The sequence below is a fragment of the Dermacentor albipictus genome, chromosome 8 (assembly GCF_038994185.2).
Source record: "Dermacentor albipictus isolate Rhodes 1998 colony chromosome 8, USDA_Dalb.pri_finalv2, whole genome shotgun sequence".
Lineage (NCBI taxonomy): Eukaryota > Metazoa > Arthropoda > Arachnida > Ixodida > Ixodidae > Dermacentor > Dermacentor albipictus.
In genome coordinates this window covers 101,615,054-101,631,095 of record NC_091828.1, presented here as the reverse complement: position 1 = coordinate 101,631,095, position 16,042 = coordinate 101,615,054, and the positions used below count along the sequence as shown (strand labels likewise).

At 44.3% G+C, this 16,042-nt stretch overlaps 3 protein-coding genes across 6 annotated transcripts in view; 2 read left to right on the top strand and 1 right to left on the bottom strand.

The window, feature by feature from the left end:
- Positions 1 to 10,858, top strand: part of LOC135913739 (zinc finger protein OZF-like) — a 48,432-nt gene extending 37,574 nt beyond the window's left edge. For both annotated transcript variants that reach the window (XM_065446370.1, XM_065446368.1), the window contains one exon: positions 9,505 to 10,858. In XM_065446370.1, coding sequence (XP_065302442.1) covers positions 9,505 to 10,409 — 905 coding nt within the window. In that variant the 3' untranslated portion in view covers positions 10,410 to 10,858. The remainder of the gene's footprint in view (positions 1 to 9,504) is intronic.
- Positions 1 to 16,042, top strand: part of LOC135913740 (zinc finger protein OZF-like) — a 269,769-nt gene that overhangs the window by 161,129 nt on the left and 92,598 nt on the right. The window lies entirely within an intron of this gene.
- The window catches only part of LOC135913737 (zinc finger protein 84-like), a 104,974-nt gene that overhangs the window by 23,839 nt on the left and 65,093 nt on the right, over positions 1 to 16,042 (bottom strand). The window lies entirely within an intron of this gene.

Genomic DNA, 16,042 nt, shown 5'->3' with positions numbered 1-16,042 from the left:
ATGCTCTCGTCCCCCACTCCACACGCTCCTCACAGTCGCAACAGTCACAGCGTCAGCGCGTGTACCATGCTGTTGCCCACTGGCTGCCGTTCGCCCATTCTCTCTCCGCGCCTGCAGCAACGTGTGTGCGCACAACGCTGGCCTGCGCCGTTTCTTTGTGTGCGGTGGTTAGGGGTGTTGCAGCTAGCATGGTGTTCTGTTTTTTTTTTTTTTTTTTTTTTTTGTCTCAAATGTACAGAAGTGCCAGTGAGCGAAGATGTCAAAATATAAGACTTTAACGCTGCAGTAAAAGTTCTGCTTGATCCAAGAAGCAGGTAATAGGTGTTCCAAGACCAAGTTGGCTGAAAGGTAAGCGTGCCCCTCTCAACATGGTCCACAATATTGAAGAACAAGTCGAAAGTACTGGAGGCCTACAGCAAGACATATTCTCCGAAGCGGTCGCGAGTACAGGCTCCCACGTAAGATGTGCAATCAGCTTTACTTCGCACGCTGCAGAAAGCACACGCAGCCCACCTTCCCGTCAATGGAACGATACTGTGGGAGAAGGCCAACAACTTGGCTCTACAACTTGGGCACGAAAAGTTCAAATGTAGCAATGGATGGTTCAGCCGTTTCAGCCAAGTATCTGAACTTTGAAAATTATCAACAGACGTGCTACTCAGACTTGGAGAGTAAAGCTACCGCTGATACGACCATGTGCGATGACAGCGAAGACGACAATGCTACCTAGCCCTCTCGAGCGCCCGCTCTCTGGGAATTTATCGGGTCATTGAACGTTATCTGCAGTTTTGTTGAGTGCCACGGTGGAAATCCTCAAATGCTGCACAAAGTTGGCCAACTAGAAAACATGACCCTTGGAGCCTCGAACTACAGGGTGCAGCAAACCTGATTACCTTAAGTAATAAAAAAATCGGCGAATAAAGGTAGCACATTCCTGCGGCTAAATTTTTTGCCGGGGTTGATTTTTTTCTGTTCGGTTAATTAGAAAACCGCTTAATTCGAAGATTGTTTGTGGTCCCGATGACTTCGAATTAACGAGGTTTTACTATAACAATGACCAAAATTTCACATTTTTCATACTCTTCTTGTTCGATTTTTCAGACTTTTTCTCTCGATTGCAAGTTAAAAACAACCGAAAACGCGAACAGAATCACCATCATTCCATTTTTCTGCAGCCTCAAACCCGCGTTGCATGTATCTCTCATGCGAATTCAGAGGTTTTGTTTCCGGTACAGCCTCGATAGCAGGTACGGCTTGCGTGTCTCCTGTGAGGCTTCACCCTGTCATTGCTGTTGCCTTTTGTTAGTCGCATATGGTCAGTTGTATTGTTTGTATCACCTATAGTGTGAATAAAGGGAGAATGAGACATCCACCTGAACGTAGCAATTGCTACAAAGGAAACCCATACGGGTTCCTCGAAAGAAAAGCCTCATAGTTGAAGAAAAATTCGTCCTGGTCCGGGACTCTAACCCGGGACCACCGCCTTTCCGTGGCAGCCGCTCTACCATCTGAGCTAACCAGGCGGCTAGCAGATGGCAGGGCGAAGTCGAATTTGTCGACAACACGAAGCAAAGGCAAGAGATTGACGCAAGGTGGATGTCTCATTCCACCTTGCGGGTTTCCGCAGAACTACTACGTCAATCACCTATAGTGTGCATTGTAGTTCGCTTCAGCTGCTTACTGCAACGCCAGGCTGAGCTGCTTCAACAACCAATCTCTGCAGTGGCTTCATCAGCAGCTGTTACTGATTGTGCTGACACTGCCTTCATCATTTGCCTCCAACTTGACAAAGGCTTCAAAGCAAGGAAATTATAGCACATTGACACAATGGAAAAGAAGGCCGCCATTATCAGGCAAGTGCAAAGTCGCCCTTCGCAATCGGACGTCACAAAAAAGTTTGAAATCTTGAAGTAGACAATACCAGACTAGAAAACACGGCGAAGATTTTAGAAGCCGCCGAGAAATCTGCTGGATCCTGACAAAAGAATGTCGGCCAAGGTGCCCACCCACAACTTGAGGAAGCTATTCTGGTGTGGCTGAAAACCACTATCGCCAAGCAATTGCAGGTGTCCGGTGATGTTTTAAATCAAAAGGCAGCAACCCTAGTGCTTCAGATGAACATTGAGGGTTTTAAATGTAGTGATGGCTGGATCCAAAATGTTGGTGTTCAAGATAGAGAATGGCCCGTCTTTGACACAGACCCCGATGCTTATCCAAAGTGCTCTGTCATCAGTCGAGTTGCTCATTAACTTCATGCATGCTAAATTATAGCTGCTACTGTTTGCGCAGCAGCTGGGTGCGATGCAAACCCGAGTTGCAAACCTTAAACTGTGGAAGCAAATGCAGATTTCTGACTATTTCACAGCACCTAATGCTTGACATGCTGTCTAGAGGTGTAAATATACATTTTATTTTTCACAGTGTACTTTCTAAAACATCGATTTTCTTATCGCAAGTTTGGCAGCTATGTTTGGCAGCTCTTTTTTATGGCAGTCCAGATATAGCGGTGGCGGTTTGTAAAGATTGTATTTTTTGTTCTTCTTGATATTGTTATAAGTGGACTGCACTATGCATTCCTGTTGTACAAGAACTTCGCTGAAAAATTACAAACTATCAGTGCCTTGAACGAACCGTATGATGCTCCCATGACACTGCTGAAATTAGAGTATTTCCTGCCGGTAAGAAAATGGCAGCAGACCTTGACCGCACCCACTATTCATTGCTTGCCCATTTATCACAAGCATACGTAGCGTCTCTGCTGGAAATTTTTAACATGATAGGGGAAACCTCGAAAGCATGGAAAAGCAAAATAGTAGTACCGTTATTTAAAGCCGGAAAACTCCCAAAATCCTTCATCAGCTACTGACCTATCACTCTCGCTACCTGTTTGTCGAAATCCTATGAAAGTATTCTAACACCAGGCTAACATCCACATTTGATAAATAAAACCTGTTAGACAATTATCAATGCTGGTATAAAAAGGGTTTTCAAAACTGATCCCCTTGCATGTTTGATTAGAGCGTGAAATACCCAATGCCTTTCCATACAGACAACACCATCTCATAATTTTCATTGACCTGGACAAAGCCTACTATCCTACATGGATAATTGGTACATTGCAGGATTTTGCAGGCCTAGGGATTCGTGGCAAGATGCTCAGGTGTCCAGCAGACTTAATCTGCAATCAAGCATTTCAGGTGCATCTGGGCACAGTGCTTTCATGCATCTTCATCAAAGAGAATGGCGCACCGCAAGGTCTTATTCTAAGCATAACGCTGTTTGTGGCTAAAGTGAGCTCCAGAAACAGAATTATGCGATCTCCTCTAATGCATTTTTTATACATTGATGATCTCCAAGTTGTGCGCTGCCCATCAAACATGCTAACTTGCAAATGGCAGATTCAAATCACTTTAAGTAGATTGATACTATGGGCAAATAAAAACGTCTTCCATTTCTCTGCTGAAACTGTGTTGCTGTGGTTCATTTGCAAAAAAGGGGTTTACGACGAGACCCTATCTTGAAACTGCATGAAGCCGTACTGCCAGTCAAACAAGACCACAAGATTTTAGGGGTTTTATTCTATAAGAAGTATAACTTCCTAGCGCACATAAATAGTCTGAAGAATAAAGCAAGGAAGGCACTTAACATTCTCAATATCCTGTATCGTAAACAATGGGGCTCTGACCGCCAATGTCTTCTATGTCTTTGCTTAGTACACAGTAAAATAGACTCTGGTTGCATAATTTGTGGCTCAGCCATAAAGTCGTACCTCCGGCGATTACACTTAGTTCATAATCAAGGGCTATGCCTAATATCTGGTGCCTACAGGGCATCGCCTATTCCTAGTTTACTCGGAGAGTTGTGAGCTGCCCTTGGAACATAGAAGAATGCAACACATGCTTACATACATTCTCAAAGTTCGATCTTCGCCCAAGCACATTTGCAATAACGTTATCACCCGCTGTGATACACAGCTACACTATGCAAAAAAACACATGCAATTATACCTGTCATACTATGGTGCCAAATTATGTGAGAAGCAGCGTCGTCGAAGGTACGTGGGAACATACTGATAGGCTAAGCTACCACAATTTTTCTGTTTTCACAGCCAAATTTTATGCTCTAGCTGTGGATGGCAATGGAAAGAATTGTAACAGGCAAACACTCAAAAGCAGTCGTTTATACAGCCTCTGAGTGCACTAGAGGCATTTAATTTGCAATCTGAGCATGAACCGTTCATAGGCAATATTTTAAACATGTGACAAGTATGTCGAGGCCAATCCATCTGTCTGCTGGTTTCCAAGCAACATCGGGATTCCAGGAAATGAAAAGGCAGATGAGTGTACAGCTAAGGGAGAACACCAGACTACAGTGGAATGTTGATAAATGGAAATCACTTAAACAGAATCGCATTTTAAACGGAACACCGTCCTCATGGTTGGTTGGTTTTGCATTCATGCAATTGTGTTCAGCTTTGTCTATCAGCAAATGGAGCTCCTAATAAATGAAACCAACTTCCCTGATTCCTTGAGGTTCCGTTTAAAGACAGTCCACTGTATTTAGAAAATAAAGGTACCAGTTAGGGACGGGCTTCAAGCTTTAAGTGCTGACCTTCATATGGCAAAGCGAATGGAACTTGAGAGAAAACAAACCGCAACTTACTAACTCTGTCTTTGGTGAATGGAAAACATGTTGCCATCGAGAATGCTTCATCAAAGTAATTTTCTGCGCACTTCAAATATGGCACACATCTGATGCACAATTATTTATTGAAACAGGAAGAACAACCCACATGCGATAATTGCCAGGATCCATTAACAGTGAAGCACATTCTAATCATATGTCCACATATTCAAATGAAGAAGATGCTTCTACAAATCACATATTACACATAACTTTACACCCCGCCTTGATTTTGAGAGATGAATGAGCCGTGCCTCTTACAGAAGTCCTGAACGTTCTCGGAGAAACCGGTCTTATGAACAGGCTTTAGAGCAACACAGCTTTTGCAGCCTTTACCATTGTTTCTTCAACACCTTGTGTCTGGCGCAGCATGGCCTAAGTAGCTTAATTATGTGCCATTAAACTCGATTTAACTAAGTGAGGGAAATCTTGGTTTCGACTGTACCTTGTGCATTTCAGCAATCATTTGTCAGAATCTTGTAACGGCAGAGCACAAGGAGCAGAGTGCGTGTCAAATAGTTTTCACCTTGAGCAAAACTGAAGATGTCATATTTTGTTAAGCCTATAAGGACGACACTGATCGAGTGTAGCCTAGGTCGCCAAGTAGTTTTTTCAGATAAAGAATGGTATATATTAAATCACTCAAAAAGAAGCTACCATACTTTTGGCCTTACAACCCGCACCAAAAATATAACGGGAAAGTTGCTGTGCGGATTATATGCACAAACTTCACTTTGAAATTTCGCTTTGAACTATCGTGCTGCCGTGAAGCCACTTTTCAGGGCAATATTCTCCACCACTGAAAGTATAGGTAACCCAATCCTACTTCCTCCCCTGCCTGTTGAAGCTGCCTTCTCCCCTCCTTCGTGGTCACTCGTTATCCTCCTCTTTATATGGGTCGCCATCTTGCACTCTACAAGTTAGCTAATAGTGCACACGGCACCACCATGCATATTAGAACTCGGATCACGATAAGCTGCGCTCAACGGCCCAGCAGCATCGATGAAAAGGAGGGAACAGTTGCTGGCCGAAGATGCACAACGTGGACAGGTAATTTGTACCCGAGAAGAGACTGTTTCTGTAAACATTTGAGGGTTGTATGCATTTACAATGATGGAAACGCTGCACCAAGCCGTGCCAAACGGCACCGTGAAGAAAATCCTGCTATATGCCGCGCAAAATTTTCGTTTATGGCACGTATTGCACCAGGCCTGTGCCAACCCGCACCTGCTTCGAATTGGGAATACATATTTAGCGCGCGAGAGAAGGCGCCACGCATCAAGTCTCCCTTCTTCGGGATCGACTCACGCTCGCTGGCTTTCCACGACAGCTAAGCATATATACCTAAACATGTTTGCAAACGGTAGGTACCGTCAATGTATTGTAGGCACTATAGCACTATCGCGTAGGCTCCGTCCACATTCACCGCCCCCGCTTGCATTTTCTTCCTTTGTTTTCGGGGGAGGGGGGGGGCGGTACGCGGCAGTGCGGAACTTCATATTAATTTTGACTACCTGGGCTTTTTTGACATGCACCCAATGCATGTTCTTGCATTTCGCCCCCACTAAAATACGGCCCAACGAGACGGTAAGCCTATCTCACTGACCGCCGCAGTGATGACCCACGGCGCCTGCGATGTGGCCGCAGCTCGTCATAGTGCGCTTATCTTTGACAACAACATGAACTCAAATGAACTGGTTTTCTCGGTTTTGCCGATGCGAATAGCAAACGAAATGCAGTATTTGCAAGCCACCCGAGGCTGCCTCGCTGATAGGTGTTTGCTTTTCATCCGCGAGACGAATTAAATGCCGTCGGATCATTAGCTGGCGATCACGCCAGTGGTTTAGTACTAGGCGCTGCTTTACGAAAGACTCGCACATGTACATTTGAAGTAATGTTGTTCTATTAAGTACTGCTTTATCTAAAAGAAAAAAATACACCGCCCATGCACCTCGAACAGATGGTAAACCAGCGAAGCTGAAGTATGTGGCCCCGATGTTTATTGCTGGTTTAATTCTGACGGTTTATTAAACTCTCTCCCAATTTCTGGTTCCGTCTTTGTTGCACACGTTGCACACGTTTGACTTGGGTTTATAACAGTGTTTATTTGAAATGCCGCACATTGGGCTTCGCATAATCACCATCATGGAGGGGTGCAATGAGCGGTTCATTATTTGTGTTAATCCAGAGGGTCCACCAAAGTCTTTCTGAATTATGTTACGCATTTGTGTTTCGTAATGCGTTATTTATAGTGTTTATGACTAGGCTGTGTAGTGTAGTTACCAAGTGACGCACCGGGGCCACACATTTCGTTTAATTAAAGATGGGGACACATTTTAAGACGGACAAGGAGTGCTGCACGCGTGCTCTGCTGCGAGAGAGAACAGTGTCCACTATCGACGTAACTGATGGCACATCGCATCTTCTGCCGGAACGTTAATTCTGTCCCATGGTCGGACCGCGAGTGTTTCGACTAAGCTGCTGTAAAAGTATTTCTTTAATTATGTCATCATGATATTGTCTTAATCCGTCCCCTCGAGATCTGTGTCCCTTCCCTGCAGTAATACGCAGGTTTCTATGCCTACTTAACGAGAAATATATGTCCGTCACGTTACGTAACACGAATGCGATGACTCATATCCCCTAAATAATTGGCTCATGCGCCCACAGTAGAGTTTCTGTGGTCGGACCACGAGTGCTTTGCCTGGGCATATATAGCTTCGCTGTAAAACAAACGGTAACACATTTCTATGTCGCCGTGAGCGGTGATCGAAGCGATCGCCTGGGCTGGGTGATACGGGACCGGTGAGGTACCGGCCGTACGGTGAACAGTTGGCCCGCGGCTGTCGAATCTCTCCACTATGTACCAACTGCACATTTCATTTCACGCACGAAAATTCATTGTGTAGGCGTGTTCATGGCACACACACTGCAATTTACCACCGCTACAATCCAGTAACGTTGGCAATTTACGTAGCTGTGACCGCGCCGCCCGCATACGCGAACGTGTGATAGGCCAGCTACACTGCAGGTGGCTCATCAATACCTTGAGATGAAAATAAATTTATTAAATTCTTTATTGAAATGCAGAATTAACTGTGAATTAATTAGGATTAGGTTTGCACTTATCATCTTCTTAAATAACAACAATAAAATGGAACAGCAAGTTGTAGAAAAAATATATAATTCCATCTTAGCATATACATATTGAAAAAAAGTGTTAAATTATGCGGTTTTACGTGCCAAAACCACTTTCTGATTATGAGGCACGCCGTAGTGGAGGACTCCGGAAATTTCGACCACCTCGGGTTCTTTAACGTGCACCTAAATCTAAGTACACGGGTGTTTTCGCATTTCGCCCCCATCGAAATGTGGCCGCCGTGGCCGGGATTCGATCCCGCGACCTTGTGCTCCGCAGCCTAACACCATAGCCACTCAGCAACCACGGCGGGTTATACATATTGAATGCAATGTCTAGAACTTATGCAAAGCTTCCTCTCTGCACCAGAGCAGTAAGTTACTGCTCCAAAGTATTCTTTTCTTGCTCCAAACAGCACATTTTTGTGCTCCGAAAGCTGCTCCAAAAGACCAAGTGCCACTTTCATCACTACTGTTATTTCCGTGGGTTATACGTGAGTAATTTTTATGCGACAGCATTATATATGCCCCATTGGGCGAATATCCGGTGGCAGCAGCTGCGCCACTGAGCGATTGTACCAAAAATGGCTGACGGCGCAAAGAGTAAAAACACATCAAAGATGCTCGCATTGACGTCAAATTTCTCAGGGAGGTTCCTGTAAAAGAAAATTTCGTAAATTTCGGTCTGGGTGGGAATCGAATCCAGACCTCCGAGGTGCGGGACAAGCGCGCTTGCCGGCTCCACAGTTCTGGTTGACTAAACATATGTGCCTAGTGCGTGCATCATTGGGCATATGACGGTGAAGCCAATGGGGAGGAGGTGGCGTAACGTCACGAGTGCATAAAATAGAAAACATTAATGTCCAATTGAACGCCGCTGAGCAGTCCTTTGAGTTATGAACTCCTCGCGGGCAAGCGAGTGCCTTGAGACACTTGGTGCATCTTTATTTGGCCTTACTGAGGCACAGTTAGAGCGCATGCGAGAGCTTCTGTGAACGACGAGCGTGCAGAAAAAATATTTCACCAAAGGTACTATAATGCTTTAGCATTCTCACACGTAAGTAGTCTGAAGTGTCTCTGCCAATTTTTTTTAAATCTCCAAGAGGTATTGCATAATTTTTCCGGGCTATTCTGAAAGGGGGGTGCGAGTTTTACATGTTGGTGGGTTATACCTGTTATGGGTATAACCCACCTAGCTGGCACTTTACAATCTCTACTTACGAAAACGTTGCCAAGTTCGGCGTGTGGTCAAGAAGAAACCCACTGATCAAGTGTCATGAAAAATTTGTCGTGCCAATGAATCATAGATTTTGCAAATGCCAAATGTGGCCTTCAAATGTCATCTGCTTGTTGAGGATCGGAGAGTAAGCTTTGTCGAAGCTTTTTGACACTGTGCTCTAAGGGTCGCGGAAATTCATGAGTCTTCGAACACTCCAGATTCTCTCACTTCCTGATTCTTTAGCTTTCTGAAAAATTATTTATACAGGTGGACTCCTGAAAGAGTCGTGAAGAATTGATGCAGAAATATTGCGTAAATCAAAAAGGACCACTAGGCGTCATTTGTGCTATCATACCTGAAAAATCACCCTGAAAGCTCTCAAATAAATAAAGAAAAGAAATCGCGAACTTAAGTATCTGTTCCTTTTTGCATTTCATAATACTACTTTTGTTTCATTTGTGCAGCATCGAGGCCTTCTATTTCTCCATCAACAGCCAACGGTGGAATTTCCCAGCAGGGATGCCTACACCAAGATCGTATCCGTGACTATGAGGCTGATAAACTGTTTCATCTGAAAGCACGTGCCAGGGTCCATACTGGCGAGCGTCTCTTTAAGTGTCATTTGTGCCCCCGGAGCTTCTCGAGAAGAGACACTCTGAAGAGGCACTTGTGCGTCCACACGGGTGAGCGGCCATTTCAATGCCCTTCATGCCTTCAGACATTCTCACAACGGTGCAAAGTCAAGGAACACCAGCACACCCATACAGGTGAGAAGCCATTGCAATGCCCTTCATGCCCTCGGAGCTTCTCACAAACGTCCCACCTGAAAGACCACCTGCGCATCCACACAGGCGAGAAGCCATTTCAATGCCCATCATGTCCTCGGAGCTTCTCACGCAAGTGCAACATGAAGGAACACCTGCACACCCACACAGGTGATAAGCCATTTAAATGCCCTTCATGTCTTCAGAGCTTCTCACGAAAGACCCACCTCAAAGCCCACCAGCGCACCCACACAGGTGAGAAGCCATGGCGGTGCCCTTCATGCCCTCAAAGCTTCTCACATAAGTCCAGTATGAAAGCCTACCTGCGCACCCACACAGGCGAGAAGCCATTTCAGTGCCCTTCATGCCTTCAGAGATTCTCACGAAAAACCCACCTGAAAACCCACCTGTTCAACCACACAGGTGAGAAGCCATTACAGTGCCCTTCATGCCCTCAAGCCTTCTCACGTAAGTCCAGCATGAAAGACCACCTGCGCACCCACACAGGCGAGAAGCCATTTGAATGCCCTTCATGCCTTAAGAGCTTCTCACGAAAGACCCACCTGAAAGACCACCTGCACAACCATGCAGGTGAGAAGCCATGACAGTGCCCTTTATGCCTTCAAAGCTTCTCGAATCCAGCTTGAAAGACCACTTGTGCACCCACACAGGCGAGAAGCCATTTCAATGCCGTTCATGCCTTCAGGGCTTCGCACGAGAGACCTACCTGAAAACCCTCCTGTGCACCCACACGGATGAGCAGCCATGACAGTGCACTTCATGCTCTCAAAGTTTCCTTCATAAGTCCAGCATGAAGGTACAACTGTGAACCCTCACAGACGAGAAGCCATTTCGATGCCCTTCATGCCCCCGGAGATTCTCGCTCAAGTCGAGCACGAAGAAACACCTGCGCACCCATACAGCGAGAAGCCATTTCAATGCCCTTCATGCACTCAGAAATTCTTGCTGAAGGGTGCCACGAAGCAACACCCGAGCATTCATGCAGGTGACCGACAATACCGTTGTGCCCTTACCTCCATGTCCTTTGTGCGGGCTGGTTTTTTTAGCAGGCATAAGAAAACACAGCACCATGATACTATAGAGTAGATCAACAGCTATGTAATGCATTGTAATGCTTATTAATACATTACGAATGTCTGAATGATCTGCTTTCTAAGTTCTGTTATGAAATGCCGTCTGTTTCTTTGTGTAATGTTTCTTCATATACAGTTGAACCTAGATACATGGTACATGGTAATAGCAAATTATGGGATAAAAAAGATGAAATATAAATGTTGGTTTATCATGCTTTATGTGGAGCATTCTTCTGCTATAACAAAGTCAAAAATGAGGGATCTGTCATAGTATTGACTATAACGAAGCAAATATTATTAGTACATGCCCTGAAATACATATTCTGGCAGAAAAAACATTAAATACAGCCTCGCAAACCTTGGAGCGGCCGTCATGATGAAGGCGCAGAACATTGGCAGGCACACAGCTGGTGGTATCAAGGGCAAAGCCTGCACGATCAGGTTTCGGACGAGACTCGCTATTCCAGCCTTACCAGCTCTGAAGCAATTATCGTTGTGGTGAGAGATACATCTGCATTCTATGGTGAGAGATCCATCTGGATGCTATGTGCTGTTCACTTCGAGGGCTAGGCCTACAGGATGGATGTCACTGAAGAAGTTGATAGTCCCAGCCTTGCAAGCTTCAAAGTTGTCATTGCAGCTGTCGTTCGCATTGGTAGACAGGCCACAGGCTGCCGTGAGGGCTGTGCTGACCGGTTGTCTCATTCATCTTCGGGAGCATCCTGGCGTTCTGAGATATTCTGAGAGACTTTGGGCCATCCTGATGAAGGGCAAAGTCAGACAGGAGCTGAAGGAAGCGGAAGGTGCTCCCACCTCACGAAGCTGCAGATGATGCCTGCAGCTGCAGTAGGATCCGAGTCCTGGGTATCACGGCACCAAATGTAAAAAACCGAAGCATATTCCAAGGCTACACTGATCTTCCTCTTTTATTGGAACTGTGTTGGAGGGGTCTGTGTTGAAGACGTGCTGTCCCTTTTTGGAACCGGGCAGCCAAGACTTGACTGGACCCGTGCAACCAGTCAAGGCCTGTCCAACACATCGCTACAAGAGCACACTTTGCAGCTGCACCAGGCCACAGAATTCTAATACAGGATCTGTGAGCTCCCGTTTCCATGGCCGTTTCTGTGACCATTTCTGTGGTACGAACTTGCAGACAGCTGCCGTGCCAGGACACCGTCTCCTGGCGTCCTGTTCAAGGTTCCCAATTTGCCACCCCCCCCTCCCCCATTCTTTGGCCATGTGTGGACATGACATTCATGATGTCTTGGACCCTTTGATCAAGTCCGTAGCTGCTGGACCAAGTGCATTGCTGCTTCCCTCATCGTCTCACCGTGCTGCAACGGTGGACTGTATTCTTTGGCTGAACAATGTTTTTCTCATTCGCTTTGTTTTGTACTATTTTATTTGTTGCAGTCTGTTGTTAATTCACATCAGGTCAAGATGTCTTACTCTTAGCTTCTTATATTATTTAAGTCTTTACTATTTACTTTGCCTTCCATGTGTACATTAAATGTTTTGTTGAAGATATGCAAATGGCTTTATCTTCTTTTGGGCGCTCCAAGGTTTTGCTTGAGTGACCCATTCCAAATATAAAGAATTTGCATCACAGCTACTGATTTCGGGTAACCATGTGGAAAGCAGGCAAGTGCAGTGAATACATGCGTGGTTAAAAAGTCGCTCCACATTGTTAGATAGCCAGATTCTTTGGACTGCCTACCTTAGAATTGAGAAAACACGACAGTGGAAGCGAAGAAATACTTAAATTTAGTGAAAATACTAAAAGTTATTTGATTATTTATTATGTTGACTGTTTATTAAGTAAAGACTAGAAGATCTTGTTCTGTAATAATGCTGTGAATAGCCATGCAGCTCAATATAGTAGCAGCAGCAATGGGTCTGTGCCGCAGACACGCAGAAACGTTTATAAAGCTTGGTAATGAAATATTCACATAACATCTGTCGAGGACTCAGTTGCCATAAGCAATTGGTTCTATCATTGATGTTGCAGCTATGCACGTAGCTCCGCATAATCAATGAGTCCGAAAAATCAGGCCATAAAAAACACTGAATTACTCTTGTCTTTCTTCAAATTTATTTTGCCCAAACTACACGCAATTGAAAAGTGATCAAATTAATATTTGTGTCAATATGGCAAATGTAAATGAAGGGGAAAATGGCTAGACCAAGAGGAGAGCAAAGAAAATGATTGGGCTTGGTTCAAAATCTGACAGCAGCTTCAAAGCATAACTAGAAGGTTGGTCCAGGATGCTAGACAGTAGACGTATGTTCGAAAGAGTCAGCTCCATGCTTTATCGATAATACTATCTGCAATGTGTGTGTCAATAACATATGCCTCATGAAAGATGTTTATGTAAGTAAAACTCTTGCTTGGGCTAGTTGGTTCATGCTTGAATGAAAAGAGCAAGGCGCAATAGACCAGGACAGAAGAAGAACACAAACCACAGGACCGGCGCCACTCAGGACTGCCAAGCTTAGACGGCGATGAAGTTGACACACAAAATGGCAGGATCGGTGCGAAAGCTTCGTTGAAAGAAAGCGCCCAATGTAGAAAAAATATGCTCAAGTAAAACTCTTGCTTGGGCTAGTTGGTTCATCTACATGAACCGTCTACATAGTCATTGGGCAATTTTCAGAACTAGAGTATTCAGTCCCGCTCAGTTATTCGGACTTTCTGGCAGCAGTGCCACAAGTAAAACGGCAGATGAAAATTTGGCCGACGTTAAATGAATATCTCGCAAATAAATATCATGAAGATTTATTTTTTTGTGACGCCGATTATCTTTACTGTGAATATAGAGCAGCATACCTTCTCATAGCGCCTCTACAGAGTGAATTCAGGTAAGAATCCAAGCAGCGTTGCATAATTCATTTTCCTAAAGTCAGCTTCGCTGGAATACAATCGTCTTATGCTGTGAAGCATACGCAATGTACTGCGGTGAAGCACACTTGAGAGCGGAGAGGGGCCACTGTCACGGGACATGCGGGCACCTGCTATAGTCGGTAAAAGCACCGATACGCCTATTACATGTACTAGCAGTCTTTCAGAGCTACTTAAGACATGGATGTTGCTATTCGAGCTCTTGTTCCCACCACCTTGCAAGGACGTAGCTAATATTCGAGAAATAACACTTCAAAAAACACGAGCAGCATGAACTTCGGCTTGATGAACAAAATGTTACTTTCTTACTGCTATGGCCGCACTTTTCACCACTGAACATGGAACATAAATCGCCACAGAAACAGGTTTTAATGGCTGCCAGTACAGTTATTACAGGCCTTGGTATTCATACTGTGAGAGGAGATGGCAGGCGCACGTGAATGTATGTGTAAATAAGGAACACATGTCCTGTGAAAGTGTCAAGTAGAACCCAAAAGCAAAATGACATACAAGACTGAAGAACTCAAATTTGGCCTAGTCAGCACCAACTAGCATGAATTTTAGTTCTTGTGTAAATGTATTTTGGCCATAAGTGGGAAACCCTAAAGTACTAATGTTGACAATAAAACCTATAAGAAAAAAAATATTGACATAGCTTTAAAGAATGAAAATTCACAGTGTAAGCTCATCAGAAAGTACGTGCTTTGTCTTTTAGTTTAGGTTTTTTCGCAAAAATTTAAATGTGGTTTGCAATGAGAGACAGTCCTGAATGCTGACAATCTTAACAATGCTGTCACACTATAGTCACTCAATGTGGATCTAGCTTCCTTGCTTCTTTCTCCAAGCTTGGTGTCAGTGTTTTACCAAGTAAGCGTAGCGTGGGCTCTCTCATACAGCTGTATAATGGAAAACATGGACATTTACAGGACAAAGGACTCCTACCAGATAGATTTAGCAAAACGTCTCTGCACTTGCGTGATGGGGGTATTTAATAGCATGTGATTCAGATATGTTCAAGCATTAAACATGTTTATTAGTTCTTTGTACATGCACCTCTGCTCACAATGCTTCCGTCGGAAGTCACAAAACATTGCGTTAACCTGCAAGTCATCATTGCACTCACATAATTTATTATGAGGCCTTGTGGATTTGTATTTACACAGAAGGATAAAAAAATTACACAAATTGGAAATTAAAATGAAGCAGCTCCCATGTATTGTGCGAATCAATGTTATGGGAAACATTTTGCTGTTAACTGGCTACCCAGGATTGATACATTTAATGTGAAGAGGTACTAAGCAGACCAACGTGTTTCTGTAAAATTAACAACTATGTGTGTAACTACAGCAACAAAATAGCAGTGACCACAATCATGTGACACCGACAGCAAGATTTCTACTCCGGCCATTCGACGTGAGCTTACAACATGCTGTTTGTTGGCTTCTGCATATATACTGGACGAGCATACACAAGAGAAGCATGAACTGCAAAGTCATCAGTGACTATATGTTATACAACCGTACATACCTATGGCTATGTCATGTGATGTATGTTAACACGATGATGGCTTCATGGGATTCTTGAAAAGAAAGCTTCATAGTTGGAAAAAAAAATTATCCTAATCCGGGAGATTCAACCTGCGACATTGTGCTAAAGTCACGTTGATGGATGTTTTCATTTTTGTGAACCCTCCTTCACCTTGCATACTCCCACAGAAGTGATTTGCCAATACCTGAGCTTACAAGCAGGCAATTGGCTAGCATGCATGGCTTTGACAGCCTCTATGCAGTGGGGTAGCATAAAAGAGTTTATTGGCCACTTGCCTGCTTTAATGTCACATGCAATCAAAATTAATTAAATTCTGAGGTTTTACGTGCCAAACCACAATCTGATCATGGGGCATGCCATAGACCATTTTTACATTTCACCCCCATCAAAATGCAGCTGCCGTGGCTGGGACTATCCCTGCTACTAAAAGGCTTTTTCACATTTGCCAACATGGCTGTGAGTGGTGGTGGTTAACATTCCAAGGGGTAATCTTGTACGCATGTGCAAATACTCAACAAAGTTGACAGGACGGTTGCTATGGTAGCTTAATGGTAAAGCACATGCACGCATAATGCAGAAGATGTGGGTCCATCTCCAAACTGCGGCACTTCAATTTTCCTTATTATTTGTAGATTACTAGTAAGCACAATTACATTCTCCTATGTTTTCTCTGGCTTCACTGTCCATTTCTGTCATG